Raw genomic sequence first — 23,065 nt, forward strand, 5'->3', positions numbered from 1 at the left:
ACTTTTCTGGAGGGTAATCTGGAATAATCATCAAAATTTTAAATGACTTCAACTATACAACTCTACTTTTGGAATTTATTCTTTATTTGGAGATATGGTCTTTAAAAAAAGGAAAAAAAATTTAAAGAATTTATTCTAAAAATGCCATCACAAGAATGCCCCCAAAATAATCATGGAGCTTTATTTAAAGAAGCAAATATCTGAAAACAACCTAAAGGTCCATTAAAATAGGATCAGTAAAAGTTATAATTAGATGTACACACTGGAATACTATGTGACTTTAATAACAGGGGACAAGGGGAACCTGCAAGTATGGCTATTGAACAACAGCAATACAACAACTCAAAACTAAAACTATAAAGTCTAAAGTGCTATATGTGTTATGCCACAATTTGTGTTTTCATTTTGAAGCTTTATATATGTACATATGTGTGCATGTGAATATAATAATTTATACACATCATTCATACAATGATTCATATACATGAGTCATACATATATTTGCAATGATGCAAAAGAAAACGGGTAACAGAGGTTGTCCTGGGATGATATCCTAGGAAACTAGAGATGGGAGATGACTTTTCACTTTATGCTTTTCACTGTTACTTTTTGGGCTGTTTGGATTTTTTAATATGTGTACAAATTGTCTGAGTTTTTTTTTTTTTAATTTATGAGTAACAACTATGACAGCCTATTAAAGAATGGAAACTGTCAGGCCAACACGATCTTCTCAGGCACAGAGGTGGGCCTGGTACTTTAAGAGGAAAATACGAATAGCACTGATCTTGGGATTTTGAGGCTTTGATTCAGTCTTTCAGGGAAAAACCTATGGATACACTTCCCAAGCAAAGTGAATTAATAGGTATAGAGGGAACCAGTGGTCCACCCTCAGAAGGTACTAACACTCACTGCCATCCAGCAGGGATTTAACAAATCATACAGAGTAGGTGCTCCCAGGCCTGCTGGGTAGCAGCTGAGGAAACATACAGGTAGACATTCTGAACCCGGAAACACTGGCTCCTCAGAAACAGTGAAGGAAACCCTCCACATCACTACCATGTGCCTATAGGCCCAGCCCTCAACCAGACCCCTACAAAACTAGGAGAAAACCCATTGCCCATTCAGAGGCCCTGAGAATGTAAACAGCATTCTGCCTGTCTCCAGCATACCCTTTGAACTCCCACCCCAGTGCACAGGATAAGAAAAGGAGGGTGTACTGAGGCTGGGAGTTTTAACAGGAAAGAAACAGATCTATCCCAGAGCTTGGCTCATACCTGGCTGTGATCTTGGTCAAATCGTCCTCATTTGTTTTCCCACTTCTAAAATAAGCAGACTAGTGGCTTCATTCTATACAGTTTTGAGAAAATCACATTAAATTATCAACATGATTTTCCATCCTGGGACAGACAGTACTTTGAGAAAATAAACTGCTACACAAATATAAAATATTAGCAGTATTACACAAGAGATTTTTGTAGTGAAGAGCCAGTAACATGACTGAATTTTCCAGCCATTTGGTTCAATCAAAATAGTTAATCTGATAGCCCAGCACACACACAAAAAAAGCTATGACTAATTCGTTAATTGCCACACATGTTTATTGAGCATTTATTGCAAGCCAGGGATGGTATGAGGACTACAGATACAGAGATAGAGAAGACAAACTCCTGACCTATGGGAAAGACAAGTCTAGTCAAGGCGATAGATGTAAACAAATAGTTATACTCCAATACGGTCACTGCCGTATACTATTAGCGGTACAAGCAAAGTGCCGCAGGAGAAAATGCAAAGGACCAACCCCTTGACACCTACAGTATTGACCTTCTCATACAGGCTCACCAATCTCAAGGTACACAGACTAATAACAATTGCTCACCAAACTGTACATTTATTTATTTAGGAATCCACAAGTGATTAGTAGTAATTTTTTGTAATAAGATACTAAATCAACATGTTTGTTTAGTATTGTTTTGACTTAGCCAAGCATCTGACTGCATAATTTCAAAACTGAAGGATTAAAATGACTCCATAATGGGTGGTCATTTCAGATTTCACAGTGACAGGAATACTGTATAAAAATTATAAAAATGACATATAAATAGTGGCATTATCAGGCAATATTTCAAACAAGATGATTTAAAATAATGTGCTCACCACCACTGAGCTAAGGTTTTACATTCTCTGTGTGCCTGAGAAACATAGTTATATTCCAAAAAAACAGCATTTTATCTGCCAACTCAGTAAATCAAACCCATCAGTTCAGTGAAGGAGAGGGACAAGTAGAAGATAAATTAGTCAAAGCAGTTGTTTAAAGGCATGTAGACAAAAAGAAGAGGTTACCCAAATGTTTCACTTTTAAATTTGTATCTTATTCAATCTGGTGTTTCATTCAGGTCTAAATATCATTTTAAGAGTTGCAAATGTTGGGCATGGCTCCCTGAGTTAACCTGCATAAAATTAAATTTAATTCTTATTTAATTCACTTCCAGAATGGTATTCTCTTGTCAATGTTAAAACCCTGAAGGAGTTTCATTTCCCATGACCTCTATAAAATAGCAAGTTGCATTTGCCACAACCAGAAAGACATCCTGAGCCTCATTTGCCTAGGAAGCCTGTAATCAGATATTACTTACTGCCCCCCCTCCACATTATTTCAATAGCCACAATTCATTCCTATTAAAACAAAAAGTAATTTTCTGACCTTGCTACAGTAATGAAGGCTCTCAGCTATGGCATTTATTTGGGTACTGGTGAACTGTTACAATAGCTTTAAAAATTCAGGTTCCAGAGCCCTCTGACCATATGCCAAACATATATTTTCTAGTCTTTTTTTGGTCACAGGCATTCCTAAGAAAAAGATAGTGGTATAGAACAATGGTTTCCAAACCTAACTGCCCATCAGAATCATCTGAGGACATTTCTAAAACACAGACTTCAATGTTTCCTCTTCATTCAAACCTCCTGGAAGGAGTCTCTGGGGGTAGAGCCCTAGAATCTGTACTGGCAACATACCCTTCAGGCCCACTAGGTGGTCAGCCCTCTACAGGAACCTGTTTGGCAGGTGGCTTACTTGGAAGAACTAACTATAAGCTGATCAGAAGATCATTGTGGCAATGAGAGCATAACTGTTTCTGAACAAATCAGGGAAATTTGAGTATGGACTGACTGAGATGATATCAAAAAATTATTATTAATCGTGTGTGCGACGATGGCATTGTATTTCTGTCGGAAAATGACCTTTTTTTTTTTTTTTTTTTTTTTTGAGGTTTACTTGGATACTGAAGTACGTAGTGGTGAAATGGCATGATGTCTAAGGTTTGTGTTAAAATGTTCCAGCAAAAAAAGAATAAAGAGATGGGGAACAAGTATGGCAGAAACTTTGATGGCATTGAAGGTGGGTCATGGGTGCATGAGGGTTCGTGGTACTTTCGTGTTTAGAATTTTCACAATAAAAGGTTTTTCTAATTGTCTGAAAGAGAACAATAACCAGAGCTTGCCTGTGCCATGCAAGGCTATTTTCCACTACCTCTGAAAGATAGCTGGTTGGCATATGGCATTCTCCCCCCATTCGCATGGAGAAATAAAGATTCACAGTAATGATTTACCTGCATTGCCAGTTTCCTGTTCCTAGTAGGTCTCTGACATTTTCCCATAGGAGCCTTTTCATTCAGTATTCTTTTCTGAAAATGGAATTAGGAACATTCCCTAGCCGTAACTTAAGCAATGTTTTCGAAGTTGACCTCTGTAAAGCATTTAAAATTTTTCTTTAAGAAACTCCCTGAAACTGCACACTTTTATTTCCAAGCAGAAATACACTGAACCTGTGAGCTTGGCAAAGCAAGAGGCGAAATTCAAGTGATCAAGTATACACAATGGGTCAATTTTCAAGCCCCAACTAAAATGCAAAATCCATTATAGGAGATATTAATATAACTTAAGTTTAGCAAATTTGGTCTATGAAAATCTGGCTTTACCAAAGCAACAAAAATTTGTCTTCATTTTGGATTTTTTTTTTTTGTCCTGCATAGCATTTCACACTAGAACACCTAAAAATAGCAAACACTCTATGTACATTGAAAAATAAATGTATCCTCCAAAAATTCCATGTATGCATTTGGTAAAAATTTGCATATTACAAGAAGTGATGTATAGCAGCACATAATTATAAGTCCCACTGGTCATAATAATGCACAGCTTTATTTCCAGAGACTATTGAGAATATTAAAAAAGCTGATCCTGATAATATTTTGCACTCATAGGTAAACAGGCTGTTTCACTGATGCTACCAGATGAAGAAGGAGAGGTCTAGAAGTTCTCAGCATGGAAATTAGTTTGAGGGTCTAGTGGTTCTGGTTTGGGCTTCTGAAACAGGGTGTTGGGGTGCCACACCTCCCATCTATAGAGTGGTGTGTGATGTGGGTGTTAGATTACAGTGTAAAGTGAGCACAGCCCCTGAGCCAGGCACAGGGAGCCTCCATGTTAGCCCAGACCCTCTTCCAGCTAAAGACACCAGGCCTCAAACTCAATCTTCAGTACCAGGCACTTCAAGCTTTTTTGAAAAGTATAAATGTGGGTAGGATTAGAAAGTCAGTTTTGGGGTTTTCCTAAGACAGTACACCCCAAATGTCACAATCAATACATCACCTAGCATGGATTGTTAACAATATCTGAGTTAAAGAGAAGCCCTTTTGCAAGTCATGAAAAGCAACTGGCACCATAGTCAGAACATCTCTTTCCCTAGAATAGCTGCACCAAGTTCCTTAGCATCCTGGATAAATGTACTTACTCCCTGTGCCTAGTGCAGCCCAAAGGACAGGCCTCTCCCAATGCCCTATAGCTCAGGTTCATCCCATCCTCTCCTTCACTCTGTAGGACCCACATCCATGTGAGAAAGACAAGAGAGAGCTCAATCTGTGTGATTAGCATAGGGGCCTCAAGGCAAAGTCCTTCTGGGATTGCCCACTGTGGATGTTGATCCTGACCTAGACCATGACAGACCTGAAGGGATACCTATAAACCATCAGATCAGTATGCCGATGAATGAAGAATGTATTTTCACACCTTTATGGGCAATATGTACTCCTTGGAATACACTTCAGCATCTGAGGAGTCTTGTCCTTCAGAGGTGTCAAATTGGGTCCTTCAGGACCTACAACCAGACCTTGGTGAGTTGTCCTGTGCCTCCCCTCCGAAGGCTGAGTTCCTGGGTCACATTCCCTTTCTAAAGAGGATCCAGAATAAAGACCATGGTAGAGTGGTGTTCTCCCAAAAGACACCAGGACATTCTATAAATTCCTAGAGTCTGTTGGCTGCTAACATTTAGGGGCCCACAAAGGTATCTTGAAGAAGTATTCTCATGATTCAGGATCAAAGATACTTAACTGGAGAAAGACAGACTCAGTCATTCTGCTCATTTACATACAACACACAGAGAAACTCTCTTTTCCCATCCTTGGAGCTCAAAGCATCAACTCACCCCAGCTCTGTCACCCTCCTTGTGTAAGTCTGGCTCTCCAAGGCTATCTCCGCTCTTAACAGGGCTTAGAATATAAAAATGGCTTGGAAGCCACCAGCCCTGCAGAACCCACAATAACACTAGGTCAGGCTCACCAATCCTCCACCACTGTGGGCATAGTGGCTAACAGTCTGAACGAAAGCAAGTTTGGAGACCATTCTCTTTTAAAGCAATTTCCAGCTACAATCTGCAGCAGTAAGGCAGGTCATAAGGCATTAAAAAAAAGAAATGAGATAGCAAAGTGAGGTGGTTTTTCTCCTTGACCATCTGTGTCAGGCTCAGAATAGTACTAAGCATTCTACATGTAATTTAACAGGGACCAAACAGTACTTGGCCCTCTGTGTGTCTCAGTCCCTGACTCTTCTGACTGTGCTGTTTTTCAGATGCATTCTCACTGAGCTGCCTCCCATTTCTCAGCCCTCCATCTTGCTCAACAGTTACTTTGTGTTTCAGAGGGCTTTTTTCCTTTCTTCTCCTGACAGTCTGCCTTCTCCCCTACCATGGGGCTGAGTCCTGAGCTGGAACCTCCTGTCAGGTCCCTCACATATTCCCCACTGCTTTTGGGAAGGAAAAGCCAGAAGAATTTCTATCATTCCACTCTCTCAAGCAAACACATGCAATCTGTCTTTCATTTAGAGGTATTTTTTGCACTTCTGTGTAACACTGGGGATTTTCAGGTTGCTTTTTGTTCTATTGCTTTTTCTCCCTCACTGGGCAGAAAACAGAGACTGCCATGCCATAAGTCTGAAACGAATAGGGAAAGAGGAGGCAGAGATGTTCCCACAAACCAATCATGCTTCTAAATGCTAACACCCCATCAGGCAAAAGCTTCCCAAACAGACTCCATGCAGAGAGCATTCAGCAATTTCTGTCTACAAAAATGCCTTGCTAATAGTACAATTAGATATCCTTTCTTTCTTACTCAATTCCAGTGGTCTTATCCCCATTATAGATAGAGATTCCAGAGTATAGAGAGATCAGCTGACACATCCAAGGTCACACCTACAGGTGACTGGCAGACACCTCATGCTGGGCCTCCAGGACCATCTTGAAGCCAAGTCATCTGTAAAGTGGCTGTAGTGGTTACAAAACCCATCACTAAAGTCTGACAACTATGGATTCAGTTTTACAAATGTTCTCTGAGTGCCAACAGGGATGCAAAGATGAGTAAGATTCAGTGCTCTCCAGGGTTTCCCAGTCCAGTTGAGGCTTGTAAAATAAATATTCCCTCCAAAAAGTTATAATTCACAGCAAAATGTGTGGTATGTCATAAGAAATGTATAAAATATTAAATTTTATAGACTTTCACTTTACCCATTCTTCTGTAACCATTGTAAAATGTAGGAAAGGTCAGTCTAAAGCACCATGTGTATATATATTTACATGCACAAAGATAGTCACAGAACAAGAGAGACAGTCAAAGTCAACATCTCCTTGAGTATAGACATCAATTGCCCAAGAGTCTAAAGGTCAATGCCAATCTAATAGGGCAAAAAGAATAGAACAGGTGTGTATCCTGCCAAGGAAAGAACAGCTTACAGCCAAATTACTGGCCTGTTGATAGTGTGAAGCCTGCAGGTATTCTATGAAGACAAAGGCACGACAGGAGCCTTGCTCAGAAATAGTCTAGTCAGGTTACTTGGTAAAAACCTCCTCTCAAGAGTAGTTTTCTGATGACAGTGGCCAAAGGGGGACCTTTGAATTTGTACAATCTTGGCTATACCCTTGAGAGTTACAGATAACCTAGTCTGGGACTCCCTTGTGACCATAAAATTACAGAAGCACCCTGGCACCATTTTGAGAGAAAAACAGAGAGAGGTCCCTTAAAAAAAGCTCCCTATAGCAGACTAATGAAGATAAAATTGGTGGCATCCCAGAACTTTCTTTCATTATGGTAGTACCAAACACGTGAGCTCTGCATGGGCATATGTAATTTTCTGAAGCCATCACATGTTTGCCTTTGTATGTCAAGTAACATTTATAGCAAATTGCCCTTCTCCATCTTGGAATATTCCTGTCATATTTGGTGCTTGGGTCTTGAAAGTAGGATTAACTTTCTTCAGAAAGAATTTTAGGGGAGAAAGCAGGAAGAAAAGTGCTCCAGACAGAAGCAGGAGCGGGATGGTTATACACAGTGGTATAATGGACACTGGAGACTCAGAAGAGTGGAGGCTGGGAGTGGGTAAGGGATGAAAAATTGCCTATTGCATACAATGTACACTATCCAGGTAACGGGCACACTAAAAGCCCAGACTTCACCACTAAACAATTCATCCATGTAACAAAAAATTCCACTTGTACCCCTAAACCTATTGAGGAAAAAAAAAAAAAAAACAGCAGGAGCAGGAACAATGGAATGGAGGAGGGGAAGAGGTCAGCCTGTGAGGAGGGACGTGTATAGGCAGAGCAGCAGGGCAGATCAGGCAGAAAAGGTAGTTTGAACCAATCCTGTACCCAGCACTCTCCAAATGGTTTTTCATAAGAACACTGAACAGTGTCTAAGTTTTCTCAGTTTACCAAAAGCATAATTATGCGCAAGGTAGACAGATGATAATATTGAGCACTTTCTCTGTACCAGGTACTGGGCCAAACACTTTGCATTATTATGTCACTTAATTCTCACAACAGCCCTGCAGCAAGTATTATTATGCTCATTTTACATATACACAACTGAGGCACAGAATGGCTAAGTCACTTGCCCAAGGTCACACAGCCAGAACTAGGTGCTCAAGTCAGGTCCCTGACTCCAAAGCCAATACTCTTCTCTTCTCTGCAACGCTGATTGCTTGGCCTCCATCTACTGTCTTAGTTTCCCACGCCAGCCAGCTTCTTCTGCTTCTAGGATATGAAGGACTGTCTGCCTTTACATAACATTTCCTACTCATTTCCCAGCTGAGGCCATCCAAGGCACTACAGGTTTAGTAGTACTCAGCTGACAAGATGATGGACAAAAAGGCCCTCAAAAGTCAGAAAAAATGCTGGATGAAAAGCCCTCAAAACTCTGTACCTATACACATGCCCCCAAATCGCCCTTGTTATAAAGCAGAGTTTTCATTCTCAACACTCACCAGCAATGAGCCACACAGCTGTGGGGGCCTATCAATTTGGGCAGGAAAACAGACAGGCAAAGAAAAAGAAGAATGTAGTCAAGCCCCAAGGAAAAAATGTTAACATCCGGAACCAATTCACCCACGCAGGCTGGGGAACCGTTACACCCAGCTCTCCATAACACCCCTCAGCGCCCCCCACCCCTCCCCTACACACACACACACACACACACACACACACACGCACGCACACACGCACATGCACTCATTGAAGCTTGGTTTACTATTTCCACCCCCCCCCAAAAGCAGTCAAATTGGCCTGTGTCTGTAGGAAGCACCTCCTGCAGTACCTACCACCCAGTCAGAATATCACAGAGATGCCTTAAATCTCTGTGATGTCACAGTCTAATCTGGGTAATACATGGTTGTACCAGATGAGATCTAACGTTCCCAGGATTAATGCTGGTCATGCAACCAGTGTTCTGAACACTAAAGGAAAAATGAAATGACCAAGGCCTGGCTGCTTGCATATCTTACAGAATCTACATTCCTAATTGTATAGATCTTGTGGATGAGATCCAGTAAATCACCCAAGATAGCAGCATTCATCTCATCCTCTGCCACACTCTATATTTCAAGAGTCTGGCTCCATATGGATTCCTTGGGAAAGGAAATGGGCCCAGAGATCCATATGCTTCTGTTGCTGCGAGAGCATATCAAATCCCATCAATCAGTTGCCTGTACAGAGTGGGGCTGGCAACAAGAGAAAGCAAAGCTTTAAAACAGAGATGGACTTGACAACTTTCTTTTTTTAGCTTCTAAAAGCCACTTTTTTATCACTGAGTACAACAGACAGGAATATGGCAGACCATACAATTAAACAGACAAGAAACACATTAACGCTAAAGTCCACATACTGAAATGGCAGGGGGAGTGGATTTTCTCCAAATCCCTGTTGGAGACATCAGACTTCCTAGGAGAGGACGGCTACTTGGAGTGGGAGAAAAAGTGATGGAAAGACAGTGAACAGGTGGACCAAAAAACCTGAAACTACTGTTAAGTTCTCTGAAACACTGCTGGCATCCCACCCACTTACAGTGTTAAAAGAGTAATGAAGCATGGGGTGTAAGTGTTTATCAGGATGAGATATTTCTGCAAATAACTGATTCCATACCAAACAAAGCTGCTCTAGATAGAGCTGTTACAAAATAAATGAATCAGAGCAGTCACTCAGAGGTTAAAGTTAAAGCTGAGACTCTAAGAGCGGGTGTACTTGCCGTGGGTCCTCAAGGCGGTTTTCTAATCCTTGGGCATTAAAAAGAAGCCACTGTGGAAATCAGAATCTCTTCCTTTGTAAATTCAATCCATGGCAAAGGGATTTCAGCTGTGATTGCTGAGTTTGAAAAAATCAACAGTACTTAGAAATGCACGAATTGCCCGTCACTGCAACTGATACGTTTCTAAGCTGTTCCATTTTGAATCAATTACCAATAAGATTCCATCTATCCCGTTGTGAATGGAGAAGGGAATGGGTAAAACAGAGCAGTTAAAATTTCCCCTGAATTTCACTGCATGAGAGGATTTAGGATGGGAAGGTTTTAGACCAAACTCAGTATGTGTCACTATGCCTCAGACACTGAGATTTCTGTGCATTAAAGTCAAAGAAAAGTGGGTCATGTTGGGAAGGCTGCACGTGTCCCATTCCAAAGACCATGGCTTAGAGATACAGCTCCATAGTGCTACCACACAAAGGCCTCTGCTAGCAGGTATGGGAAAGTCACTTAGAACTATAGAGTGGCTAATAACAAGCAAGGAAGGTAAAGACCCAGAAACTGTAAATAAGCTGTCTCTGACTCATGATTTAACAAATTCTGTTTTGGGAAAAACACAAGCAGCAAGCATGAATTTCCACCTTAAAACACTTAAGAGTCATCTACAAGAGAGGCAATATTGCCTAGTGGTTAAGGATATTGACTCTGGAGCCACACAGGGCTGGGTTTAAATTCTGGCAAAGTCACTTAAAGTAGACTGGAGCTGTGTGACTGTGGATAAGTTATTTACTTTGTTGTGTCAATCTCCTCCTCTGTAAAATGGAGAAACAATCACCTTCCTCCAAGGACTACTGGGTGGATGCAATGAGAGGATATAACTGTCTGCACGGTGCCTGGTACAGAGTGTGCCCTCAATCCATGAAAGCTACTGCTGGCTAGAGTTGTCGACACTCTGAGTGAACATGATGCTTATGAGATTGGAGAAGTATAGGAATATTTGTCTTGGAGATAAAATGAAGGGGCAAAGAGTCTATTTTCGAGACTGAGACCGGGATTCCAGCAGGAAAGGGTAGCTCCCTTCTCCTCTGGATGGTCAGGGCCTCGGCACTTCTGATGAAGGGCCCGGAGCTCCTTGAAAGAAGCTGAGGAAGGATCTCTTCTCTGTTCCTCTTCCCTAGGGAAGTCACCTTCTCCTTCTGCTGCCAGGAAACAATATAAACAAAGTCAAGGGTGAAACAATTTAAAATATATATATATATATATATATATATGTATATGTATATGTATTAAATCATCAAATCCTGGCTTCTGTTTTCTAGGAGGAAAACTGAGCACACCAGAGCAGCCAGATGTGGATTCCAACAAAATGTCTGGGGCTTCTGCTATTTTTCTTAAAAAGGGTTTTCCAATCTCTTCTTCCCTGACGTTCAGTTTAAATATAAGTTTTTCTTTAATTTAGTCCCTTTCCTCTTTTTTTTTTTTTAACACAACCAAGCAACACCCATTAATCCTTTACTGCAGCTTCAACTAATTGGCGCAACTCGCTCATTTTGCCCAAAATTATGGGGGTACATCAGAATACGGCTTTACAAACAAAGAATGAATCTTCCTATTTCCTATCAGATAAATCCTGACCTCTCAGGGATTTCTGGACCGCAGGTAGAAATATCAGAAACTAACCAAAGAGAAATATGCTTGTGTTATTCCACTTCCCCGCATCCAGAAAGGCCCCTCTGTCTTCTCAGGGCTGAGTTCCTGGGGGACTGGTAAAGCTGAGTCTCCCTATTGCCCTGCTGCCTGCCCCCCCTCCCTACTGCATGCCAGCCAGTGGGTCCCCACCCTTCGACACCCTCCCTCCCTCACACGCTCACGCAGGTGCTGGGTTTTTGCCTTAGTGGAACCTTGAATAGCAACACTTCTCAAAGTTCTTTTTTATTTTATTAGTCACACGTACTCAGATTCAGTACTATTTCTAACCATCGGCTACAAACAAAGTGAGCATCCCACTTCAAGTCCCAAACATTCCATTTAAAGCCAAAGAACGGGGGAGAGGGGTGGTGGCTGCTTCAGACTACCATTTGCAACAATTTCTCATCCAAGCTGGTCACTAAGGTGAGTAACTACTGTCAATTCAGTTGATAGGAATAACAGGCACTGTGTTAAATCCTTTGTTCCTGTATGTGCACGATCTCATTTAATCCTCAAACAACCCTTTGATGTACACATTTATTATTCCAGTTTCACAGATGCAGAAAATGGGGTTGAGAGAGATTAATTAACTCGCTCCAACGTCATACTACTAGCAAGTGTTACAGCCAAGACTCAGACGCAGCAGTCTGACCCCAAGAATCTGAACTTTTAACCACTATGTTGTATAATTCATTCATTCATTGCACCAAATAGAAATGATAAAAAGATAACTATTTCATGAGTTCTGATATATTATTATTTGGAATGTATATATAGGTGTGTATATCTATATGTATAAACATATATACATACATATATATCGCAGTGGCTGGCACATAGTACGTGTTCAATAAATGTCACTACCTTTTGTCCTTATTGTGTTATCATTATTATTATAGTTTTATTATTTATTAAGTGCTTCCCATGTACCAGACACTTGTGCTGTGTTACTGGATCTACAAAAACAATGATAACAAGCTCCCTGGTCTACAGCAGTTTATAGGGTAGTAGTGAGAGAAGACGGCCAGGAAATCCACAGGCTATATGATTACAAAAGTCTGCACAGGGGTTATACAGAATAGGGGCATCAAATCAGGGTGGGGAGCCATCACTAGGGTTTGAGCCCAATTGCAGAAGTCTGTAAAGAAATAAAGTCCTACAGGGTAGAAACATGAGAAACCCTCCTAGGTGTGTGCTGGGTACAGTTTTGCCTCTGACCCTGCCCTCAAGTTCAGCAACTATGAATAGAGGTCTTGAATGCTAAGCTGTCTTCTGATCTATCTTGTTGACAAGCGTTTTGCCTGTTACTAAGTCATCCTTTTAGCATTCTCACATCTCTGCCAGATAAAGATCTCGGCTTAGCAGACTAGACATGGAAAATAGTTACTAGTGCTTTCCATCACGCTCAAATAGTAATGGGGGCAACTGATTTTTTTTTTTTGGCCCACCAATTCAATTTACCAATGATTAAGTTGCTTTTTTTCAAACTTCATTTTTCAAATCCACAGAATTTTTCTAGTAATTCCTGGGAATGGCACAGAAAATGTTCAAAGCATGAATAACTTACATTTCCTTTAAATTCACTAATGCCATAGAACTCTTTCAGCAGTGTTCACACAAGCAACAATAGGTTACACCATACACAAAAGACTAGAAATCACTGATCCAGGACTTCTGCACATGTGATATTAATATGAAAACTTTTCCAAGAACTTTATGAAAGTTCTTAATTCTAGCTCTAAAAACCTTTTTAAAAAAATTTTGTGTTGCTATTACTGTTACTTTCTACAACTGTATTAAAACTTCCCTCGTTCCAACAAAGTAAGGGATACATCAAGTGATGGCCAAGGTGCATTAGGAGAAAAATGTTAATATTTTAAAAAACAAAAGTTAACAGGATCATAGCATCTTACAGCTAAAGGTACCTCAGGTATCATATGAGTATGTCTCTTTCACTTCACGAACTAGAAATGGAGGCCTCATCAGTGGCTGTGAAATAACTGTAAAACATTTTTTTTTCAACATCAATATGTCTGCCTTTAAAGCAAATATCCCCGGTTCTAACATTAATAGCAAAGCTAGCACCAGAATCTTTGACTCCTAATTTAAGTTTCTCTAGCCCTCTTTCTACTATAAATCATGGATATAATGTAGAATATGAGGGTCTGTGGAGAAAGCTTCGCAATGCAGTGAAGAACTCACAGACAGCCACATAAGCAATTAAGGTTTCTGAAATGTTTTACAATTCAGTTTTCCTCTGAAAGTTTGTTTATGCCTTTAATTTTCTAATTAAATCTTTCTTTCCAATAGAGCTTAGGTATGGCCCCTGTACCTATAGCCTATCCCAGGCTTTACTGCCAAAAAAAAACCAAAAAAGTCAAATTATTAATTAACCTTCTGAATTGAGGAAACTTTGTCAAACCCAGGGAAAGTATTGCTGTGTTCATAATCACTTATTGGCACAAATGCTTGCCCCTCTCCACTGAAAATCAGTTATTTACTTTTCAGCAGCAAGAATGGAAGCCCTGAACCACCCAAGCCACCCAACCCCCAGCTTTACAATTCTGGGCCCTATAGCCTGGTGAGATTAAAACTTTGGAGCGAGGATGACCCGGGACAGGACTTCCCTCTAAAAGGGAAGCCATTCTTGTGGGCTTCTTACAGAACGCAATTATTTCTCAGTGACCAGTAGTCACTTCTCAGCCTACTTTGTACAGCTGGGTGGTTTCTGCCTTTTTTTTTTTTTTTTTTTTTGACAAAATAATTACTTCGTTTCTTTAAATCCCGAGAACCTCGCGAAGGACAGTCATTTGCTGTCCTTTTGTCTCAGGGGGCAGTACCCGGTTTCTGGGCGGGGGCATCTCTGCCTCGTAGGCATCCGGGGGTCCTCTGCGTCTCAACCCACAGGATGACTTTCCTTTTTAACGGACTGGTTACGATATTTACTGACCCTAGAATTACCCATTTGGAAATGTTTAGGGATTAAAAGTTCTTCAGGCCGAGGGATTCTTGGTTTCTAATTGCTAATGTTTGAAGTCAGTTTGATTCCTCGGAAATCTGTTCTGCCTGATGAAAGCAAAAGCTCAACCTCCCCTCAGGGCGCGAGGTGTAAGATCCTGGGGTTCCGTTTGCTTTTTGATTCGTTGTTGGGGGGGGGTCGTGCTTGGGGGGGAGTGTCTTTTACCAAGGCCTTCCCAGTTGCCCCAGAGTCCCCACGTTTCTCCGGAGTGTAATTAGAGCTAAGAAGGGCACCGGCCAAGTCAGGATTGCGGATGCCCGGTTTCCAAGGCCCGGCGACAGCGCCGGGCGCACCCAGCCCGGCCGAGCGGCGGGGCCGAGCCGAGCCCGGGCGCGACAGCGGGAAGGCGGGGCCCGCGCACCGAGGCCGGGCGGTCCCGGGCGCGCAGACCCGGCCGCCGTTCGCGCCCCGCGGCGCCACCGAGGCCCAGGCGAGGCGCGAGGGCGGGCAGGCGCCGCCACGGCCCAATTCTAACTTACGAAGGTCACCGAAACTGCCCTGGTTCCTAGGGACGGGTTCACGGGAAGAGATGCAATCCCAGTTCCTTCCGCGGTGAATCGACATCTGAAATTCTCTGAGTGGGGGAAGAAACGGACGTTTTCAACCTGCGTGGAGGCAGCTGGGGGAGGGGACGTGAGCGGCAGGGAGAGGACATCAAGGGGGTTAATTGTTTTTCGAGACCCATCTGGGACTTTAACTAGACGTTCCTGGCTGGGGGATAGTGAAGAGAAAACGCTGAGGTGACAGGATTAGGAAAATCGGTTCACCTAGTTAAGAACTGGGCGCTATAACTCCAAGGCTCTGGGCGAGGTATATAATAATGACCTCTAATGTTCCCTTTCAAAGGGAACTCTGCGGTTATCTGTTGTGGGTTGTTTTTGTTTTTTAATCCTCTAAAGTGTATGTCAGCATTTTGGAAACAGCCAGCTCATTTGAGCTTTGGCAATTATAGTGTAGAAATAAATACAAGACAAATAGAAATACGAATGTCCTTCTAATGTTCTCAATTTATTTCCCCAAATTGCAATGTTTCTATAAACCGTTATTATTATTCAGATTTCTGTTCGTTATTCCATTTGCTTTCTACATAGAAGAACATGGCATCGCTCCTCAGAATAAAAAGCAGCATTCTACCCATCCAAAATGAAGATGGCATTATTCACAAAACAAAATGCCAAATTTAGTTAGAAAAATTTCCACTCTCCCTGTTCTTTTAAATCGCATCTGTACAGTCTCATTTTCGGGTGCTTTCTTTCAAAGTCTGGTCAAAGTTATCATTTAAGAATCAAATGAAAATGCCCATTACCTAGAAGTTTCAAATCTGGGATTCTCTAGAATTTGAAATGATACTTAGGGGTGACAAAACTTTTGGCCTCCCAAATTTTACATGTTCCCAATTTGTTAAACTGGCTCCACACAAACAAAAATGGCAGTTTCTTATCTCTGGAATATTATCTATATCCCATTCAAAACTTGCATTTTGATGTGGATATAGTGTTCCAGTGGTGTTATGGTGTTCACCCACATAAATTTGTGTATAAACACATATACTTGTGAATATACATTTTTATATATTTATTTGTAAACAAAGCTAAACACTGGCCAATATAAAAAGTACAAAATGAAAAGTAGTCATTGCAAGGCCTGTTTTCACTTCTGTCATCAAAAGCTCATCGCCAGTTTGTAGTCAGCAAAATATCTTGCCTCAAAGTGAAGCCGTTAATGGCACTGAATAAATGTTGATTGGTTGCACTAGTTGCTTGAATTCCCCACCTTTTCCCATTTCACAGCAGGTCCTCCCTACCAATTCTCATTTTCCACCCCTGACACTTACAGCAAGGGCCTCACTTAAATTAACTAATGATTATCCTTCCCCCAAAGAAGTATAAACAGACACTGATTTATAAATTTGCTAATTGCTGTTCCCAGTGCAGACCCCAGAGTATCTCAGTCATGCACATATAAAATTCCACAATTACTAGAAACCAGAAAAAGCAAAGCAAAAACAAACCACACAGATGAGAAAGAGAAGGAAAAGAGATTCCATATTCCACCAGTTTCTCACTTTTCCCTTTTGTGGAAAGTATCTGAAAAGGTCAAAACATAAACCTCTAATGGGAAAATCACTTAAATATTCTCTCCTATTGAACAACTTTGTCTTTTGAGAGTAAAAAAGCAATAACCAGCTACACTCCCAGAATAGTCATTGAATGGATTTCTGCATTTTCAGAAAGGAGAAAAGAAGATAACATGCCAGTCTGCCCTTTGTCTCAGTGGAATCTACACTGTTCAGCCTTACTTTTTCTTTTTTTTTTAATCTACAGCCATCCTGAGAAGGAATTCACAGATTTAAAAAGTAATTACTTTTCTCCCAAGTGTGAGAAATAAAGTTCTACCGGAGTCCATAATCAGGATCTTAAAAAAGTCCTCTCATCTTATTAATATTATTTTTTGGCGATAGAATGATTGTGATGGACCTGAAATATTTCAGTCTTTAATAATAGCAAAGAATGCCCTAGGAGAGGCTTGGATGAACACAATGCTTAGGTCTCCTGAGCCAAAACATATTTGTCCCTTTCTCCTTGTGGCTCAATATGAAGGCTTAATGAGGAAGGACTTGATTTCATTAAACGCATGTTTACACACTCCAGGAAATTATACAAATAAATGGGAAGCACAAACCACCAATACCCAATATTTCTAATTTCAGCCCCTAGTTTAGGAATTTCATGACACTCTTCACTTTCACCTCACATACTGTATTAAAGGTATTTTAAACTAATTTCCTTTCATAATTAAAAGATTTGTATACCATTTGAAGTAATTGATATGGGGAGGGGGGTGTCAGGCAAATGGCAGCGGATTTGTGTCAATAAAATTTCAGTCCAAACTCCACTGTAGGAAATTTAACTCTCCCTTTCACCCAGCATGAACGTTGCCCCATGAAATTTTCTTTCCGGGAATTTCACCTATAAAATTAGGAAACCCAAGTGGCCAGTTCGGAACCCAAATATAGTGTTCAATAAGAAATAGCGCCGGGTTGGGTGACCTGAGTTCAGAATTGCAGTGCCGCTAGTCTGTGCACTGAGCCGTCTAGAAAAGCCTTCGCTGTCCATTGGGTTTGTGCTCCCCGAGCGGGTATCCGAGGTGCAGAGACGGGCGGCCTCAGAGGCGGGTGAAGGGCAGTCCCGCACCTCGAGGCAGCGAAGGGAGAGACCCCCTCCTCCCTCCACCCCGCAAGTCTGCTTGTTATTCCTAGGCCTGTCACTACTGGCTTCTGAAGCGCTGGGGTGGGAGTAGGGGTGGGGGACCTGCGGAGGTGCAAACCAGTGCACGTCCTTGCTCCCCATCACAGCCCAAACTCCAAGTATTGGAGTTTTCCCCATTCCCTGTCCCCCCTACTGCCCTTGAGCAGTTGGCTGCTGTCATTTCTTCAGGTTGGAGAAGGTTAAAATTACTTCCTTTTTCCTACTGGCTTCTTTTACGCCACCGCGCCAGGGCCAGAGTTTTACACAGAATGTCTTCCTAACCCTCCCCACTGCCCCAGAGACGTCGCAGTGAGCTCTCCCAGCCCCACGCACCCAGAAGGTATCTCTAGAGCGCGAAAAAGGCCATTGGCAGTCATTCCCCAGCGAACAATCATCCTACTGGCCAATGACAAATTCAGACCTTATCTCCCCCCTCGATTCCCCTTCACACAAGGTCACTTACCAAAGGGGTGGCCTTCGCGGAAGACAGTTTTGACCTGACAGGCCCCACACTTGGCTTCTTGGCGGGCTCCCCGGGCAAGGAAGGTACCTTCAAGGCCAGCACCAGAGCAGGGGCGCACGCGGCACTGAGGAACCAGGGCTCCTGGTCCGCGACTCTACCCCAGCCAGACCCTTGGGCGTCTCACCCTGCGCGCCACACACCCAGTCCCTACGGTCTGAGCCCCAGGCCTGTGCCCCGCACGAGCACATTCTCCCCGCTGGCTTCAAACTCATCACTTTTTATCCGTTACTTCAACGTCAGTGAAGAGTCACTTCCTCCGTTTCGCCCTGTTTCCCTATTGGGGGTTGGGGGTGGGTAGAGAGGTGATGTCAGGATTAAAATCTCAGAGTTTTACTTTGAGCAAACAAACCATAAACTGGCAGATTAATTCATGTGACCAGTTGATCTCAGGAACTCGAAAGAAGAAAGTGCCTTGGGGCAGCCGCGGTTTCTGCGCAGGTTTTTCCTGTCTAATTTCACTAGGGATTGGGCGGTCATGTGCCTGCGAGACTGCGAGCGCCTAGCGGGTGTGCACGTGTGCACAGTGTCGGTCTGCCCGCGTGTCCTTGGGGGTGCCTACCTGTGTGTGCCCACCCGCATGCGCCGCCACCGCCCCAGGCCTCCGGAGCGGCGCGACTGCAAGGCTCAGGCCCAGGACCGCAGGCTCTGGAGAAGAAAATCCCTCCGCAGAAGGTTTAAATTATTTCGCTCCGCGGGAGACCCGGCCTCGGCCGCGCTCTGCGGAGGATTTTGGCGGGAAAGGCCGGAGCCAGAGCTGGGGAAGCCGGGCAGAGCCCGCGCTGGGGTCCGAGCACAGATGGCGCTGCCGGGCGCCTGAAATATACTTTCAAGGCCACAAACAGAGCAGCTGTTCTGGCCGATCGTGGCTTAAAAGCTTCTTCTGTTGCTCTTGGAGAGGGCGAGGGCAACAGGCTTGAGAGTCAGGCTCCTCGGACGCGGGTCTTGAGACCCTCTCCAGTTGTGGCGGCCAAGTCATAGCGGTTTCCCCAAAAGACGAAGTGCCAGAGCCGGTATGACAGAGAGGGTATCTTACAGGCCTTTGTTCAAAGGCCGATGGGCCTCGGGATTTTTCGGGGCCACCAGGCTCGGTGGAAAATTGTTTAAATACATACTGTGCCCTGTGAGGAGTGTCTCCAGCGCGCAGGCCAGGCTGGCCCCCCGCTACTGCAGGTTGGCGCCCCAGGCTGCGGGTGCTCGGGCGCCAACTAAAGCCAGCTCTGTGCAGATGCGGAAAGAAAAATGGGCTGTGAAGAAGAAAAAGGCCGTGTTTTTGAATAAAAGTTAAACATCAAAATCTGACCCTTGGGTTGTCTGAAGATCCTGGGATTTTTGACGCTCCGGTAGGGCGGACTGAAAATGGTGATATCAGAGAGAGATGGTATGAATGATAAATACAGGCGGGTCTCCTGCGTGTGAGCGCCTGTGTGTGTGTGTTTGTTTAATTCTCTCCCCCGACCCCGTGGTAGCTTTGTTTTTATTTTTGTTGTGTTTTGTTTTTTCTTGTTCCGGGCTTATTATCGGCCTAGAGTGGAAGAGCAGCGCCACGGCCTCCAGGCCCTAACAAGAAGACAGTTTAAACAGAATTGTGAGGCCCAGCAGGGCAGAGACGCTGCCCTGGGCACAACGGGGTTGCCTGTGCTACTCCTCCATACATACACACATCTTTGCATGTGGCTCTGTGTACGTTTGTTAGGGTGCTATATTAGAAAAAAGAAAGGCCTATTAAAAGGACCCCAAGCCCAGGTCGCGCCTTCAGCTACTGTCCGGGTCCAGAGCCCGCAGCTCCGCCTCCTTTGCTCCTGAAACTGCAGCGTCTTCACGCCACAGAGCCCTTTTTCTGAAAGCTCTTTTCTCATCTTTTGTCCAGATCGTAAGAAAGCCTTAGGCTCCAACTTAGGGATCCCCTAGGCCCAAGACAAAGCCAGGCCCCTAGCCTGGCTTCACGGAACGCCCACGAGTGCTCTCAGCTTTCAGCTTCTTCCTTCTGGACTCTTGCCCCACAAATATATTTCGTTTTCTCTAATCCAAACGCCCATTTTTTTCTTTTAAAAAAATGATAAACTAATGGGAACTGACCAACTGAACTCACTCCGTGTTACATAAAGTTAGTTCTAAGTTAGGTGTTCCACCCCACCCCCATCCCGCAGGAGCGAGTGAACAGAGTTCTGGAGTCCAGTTCTACACGTTCATGGCTCTGGAATGGTTTCTTTTTGCCCCATCCCTTCGCTTGTCTCTCCACTTCCTGAGTGGAACTCAGGCTGAAGAGAACAGCAGAAAGAACAAACCATGATCTGAGTCCCTGATTATGATCCCACATATTGGCCCTTTTGAACATGCGTCCGAAAACAGGCTCCAGGCGAACTGCGGCCTCCCAAGAGAAAAATTCCTGCGGACACAGCGTCTGCCATGCGCAGTTAAATAACTTCTGTTTTTTCCACAATCGGGAAAATAAAATGAAGGAAGCTCCGAAATAGTAAATTGTCATAAGGCCTACAAGAACTTCTAACTGTACGAAGGCCCAAACCAGGTTTTGATAACAGATAAATGAGATGAGGAAATAGACTCTAGTCAGAGAAGGGAAACACATATTAGCCATGCGTGCCTTTCTGGATTGCCCCGCAGGGGTCCGCGTGGACCGGCACCCGCATCCAAATACAGGAAAAGGCTTCAACGGACGAAATAAATCTCCTTTTAATTTTCTTTTCATCGACTAATAAAAATAATTCCCCAGCACTAAACCCAAATACCGTAACGGGCCACAAGAACACGGAGAATTCATAAAACCCTGTCTCTGCAGGTCACCCACTAATCGCGTTATTATTAGCCTCAGGAGCATGGAAATTGAACTGTCACTGCTTGAAGAGAAAATGTAAGCGACAGCTGTCCCTCCTCGAGTTGGCCAGCATTCCGGCCGGGATCCCCAAGCTCCTGAAGCCGAGGCCGCCTCTACCCCAATGCGGGCCGCCACCCCCACCCAGGGCTTGCCAGGACGCGGACCGGATCTACTCCCAGCTCTGGCTGGTCAGCACGAACACCTCCAGCATGATTTTCGAAGTCTGGGCTGGAAGGTTTCTGAAGCCACTAAACCAAGCTGCGAGCGTTGTGTGTGTGTGTGCGCGCGGCGCAAGATTCTTCTGACAACAGCTGTTCTGCCGGGCTGTTTTACACAGCTGAAACCTTGGCACTTAATACAAAACGTTAAATTGTATTCCTCCCTCCTAGGGTTCTTTTAAAATACAGACATCGACATCCACCCTAAGTTTTGCGTGTTCTGTGCACATAATATGCATAGGATATGCATAGATCCCAGACACAAATTAATCGCACCCCTTCGCCCCCCGCCAATACTCAGAGATGTGGGCCCTGAAGAGTGACCCAGGGCGCAGGGTAAGGGGTCTAACATCCATTTCTGTTTCAGTAAACACCAACGGAGTAGAAATATAATTATGCTCCACCCCCGGAAAGTTGTTGGGAGAAGGGTGAGGACGGAGGTCGAAAGCTAAATGAGACAAACAGTGCATTCCCGGTGACTGAGGCATCGTCCCGAGAACCGCGCGCGGGTCCTCTCGAGCCCTGGAAAGTGCTAGCTCCTCTCCGCCCCCGCCATTGCCTTCTACTCGCGTCCCTGCTAACCCCAGGGCCTGTAGCCCTTCCGCTGCGGGCACCGAGAACGCTGCGTTATGCTCCCAGAAGACGAGATACGACTAAACAGGCCCCCTTTTGAGTTTGGCGACCAAAATGCAAAGCTCAGGCAAGCCCCCCACATTGGTTCTGGCGAATTTAAGGGAGGCTCAAGGCATTTGCGCGAAGAAAAAGAAACTGGTGTTGGAGTAAGGCAGGGTGTCAGCGGCAGGGCCTTCCTCCTCACCCGCGGACTGGCCATTCGTTCGGCGTCCCTTCTCCACCCGCCTCCCGCGGTCCGACCCGACGCACTCACCCGGGTGGGGCTCCAGGCCGTGTGCGGCCGCGTCCTCGGTGTCTCCGAGCGGGCCCGCGGGGCTCAGCGCCTCCATGGACAGGTCCAGCCCTTTCTCCTCCCAGTCTCTCAGTTTCCGCTTTTTATTTGAGCCGATCAAGGCTTCAACGGAGAAGGCATGTGCTCTCGAGCTCAGGGCGACTGCAGATCTTCTCCTTTCACTCATCTTAGCCGCCCGCACCCTGGCCCCGGCTCGCCCCCGCTACTGAGGGAGCAACCCGCACCCTCACGCTCTGAGCGCCCGCCGGGCCCAGCCCGGGAGAGGCGGCGGCGCGGCGGCCGAGGCTGAGGCGGCGGCTCCGCGGGTCCTCTGCACCCTCCCCCTGCGCCCTTCCCCGCCCTCCGCCGCCGGATAGGACCGGCGCCCCTAGCTGCCCCGGCCGCTAGGAACGAGCGCCCCGAGCGCTGCTCGCTCGCTGCATGAGCGCCCGAGTCCTGCTTCCCACCCACCCGGGCAGGCGCTCACAGACTGTGCCGACTGGACTTCATCTTTTTTTATTATTATTCTCTCTCTCCTCCCTCTCCCTTTTTCTCCTCCCTCTCTCTTCCTCTCTTAGTCTTCCCGTCCTTCCTCTGATCCAAACTTCTGGGAAACTTTTTTTTCCTCTAAATTCCTCCCTTCCCTAGGAACAGGGGGCAGGCGGTGCGCTCCTGTCCGAGGGGTGAGGGAGAGGGAGGGGGGAGAAAGAAAAAGACTGAGGGGGGAAAAAGCCAGCCCCCAACCAATAGCGAGGAGGGAACAGGAGAAACCCTGAGAGCGAGAACCAATAAGAGGAA

General features: G+C 44.5%; 1 protein-coding gene across 1 annotated transcript in view; it reads right to left on the bottom strand.

Moving 5' to 3' along the window:
* The window catches only part of TBX15 (T-box transcription factor 15), a 106,045-nt gene extending 83,591 nt beyond the window's left edge, over positions 1–22,454 (bottom strand). Inside the window, exon 1 of the mRNA XM_045546325.1 lies at positions 22,250–22,454. Within this exon, the coding sequence (XP_045402281.1) occupies positions 22,250–22,454 (205 nt within the window). The remainder of the gene's footprint in view (positions 1–22,249) is intronic.
* Between the last annotated feature and the right edge of the window lie 611 nt (positions 22,455–23,065).

Source organism: Lemur catta, chromosome 3, assembly GCF_020740605.2.
Source record: "Lemur catta isolate mLemCat1 chromosome 3, mLemCat1.pri, whole genome shotgun sequence".
NCBI classification, from domain to species: Eukaryota; Metazoa; Chordata; class Mammalia; order Primates; family Lemuridae; genus Lemur; species Lemur catta.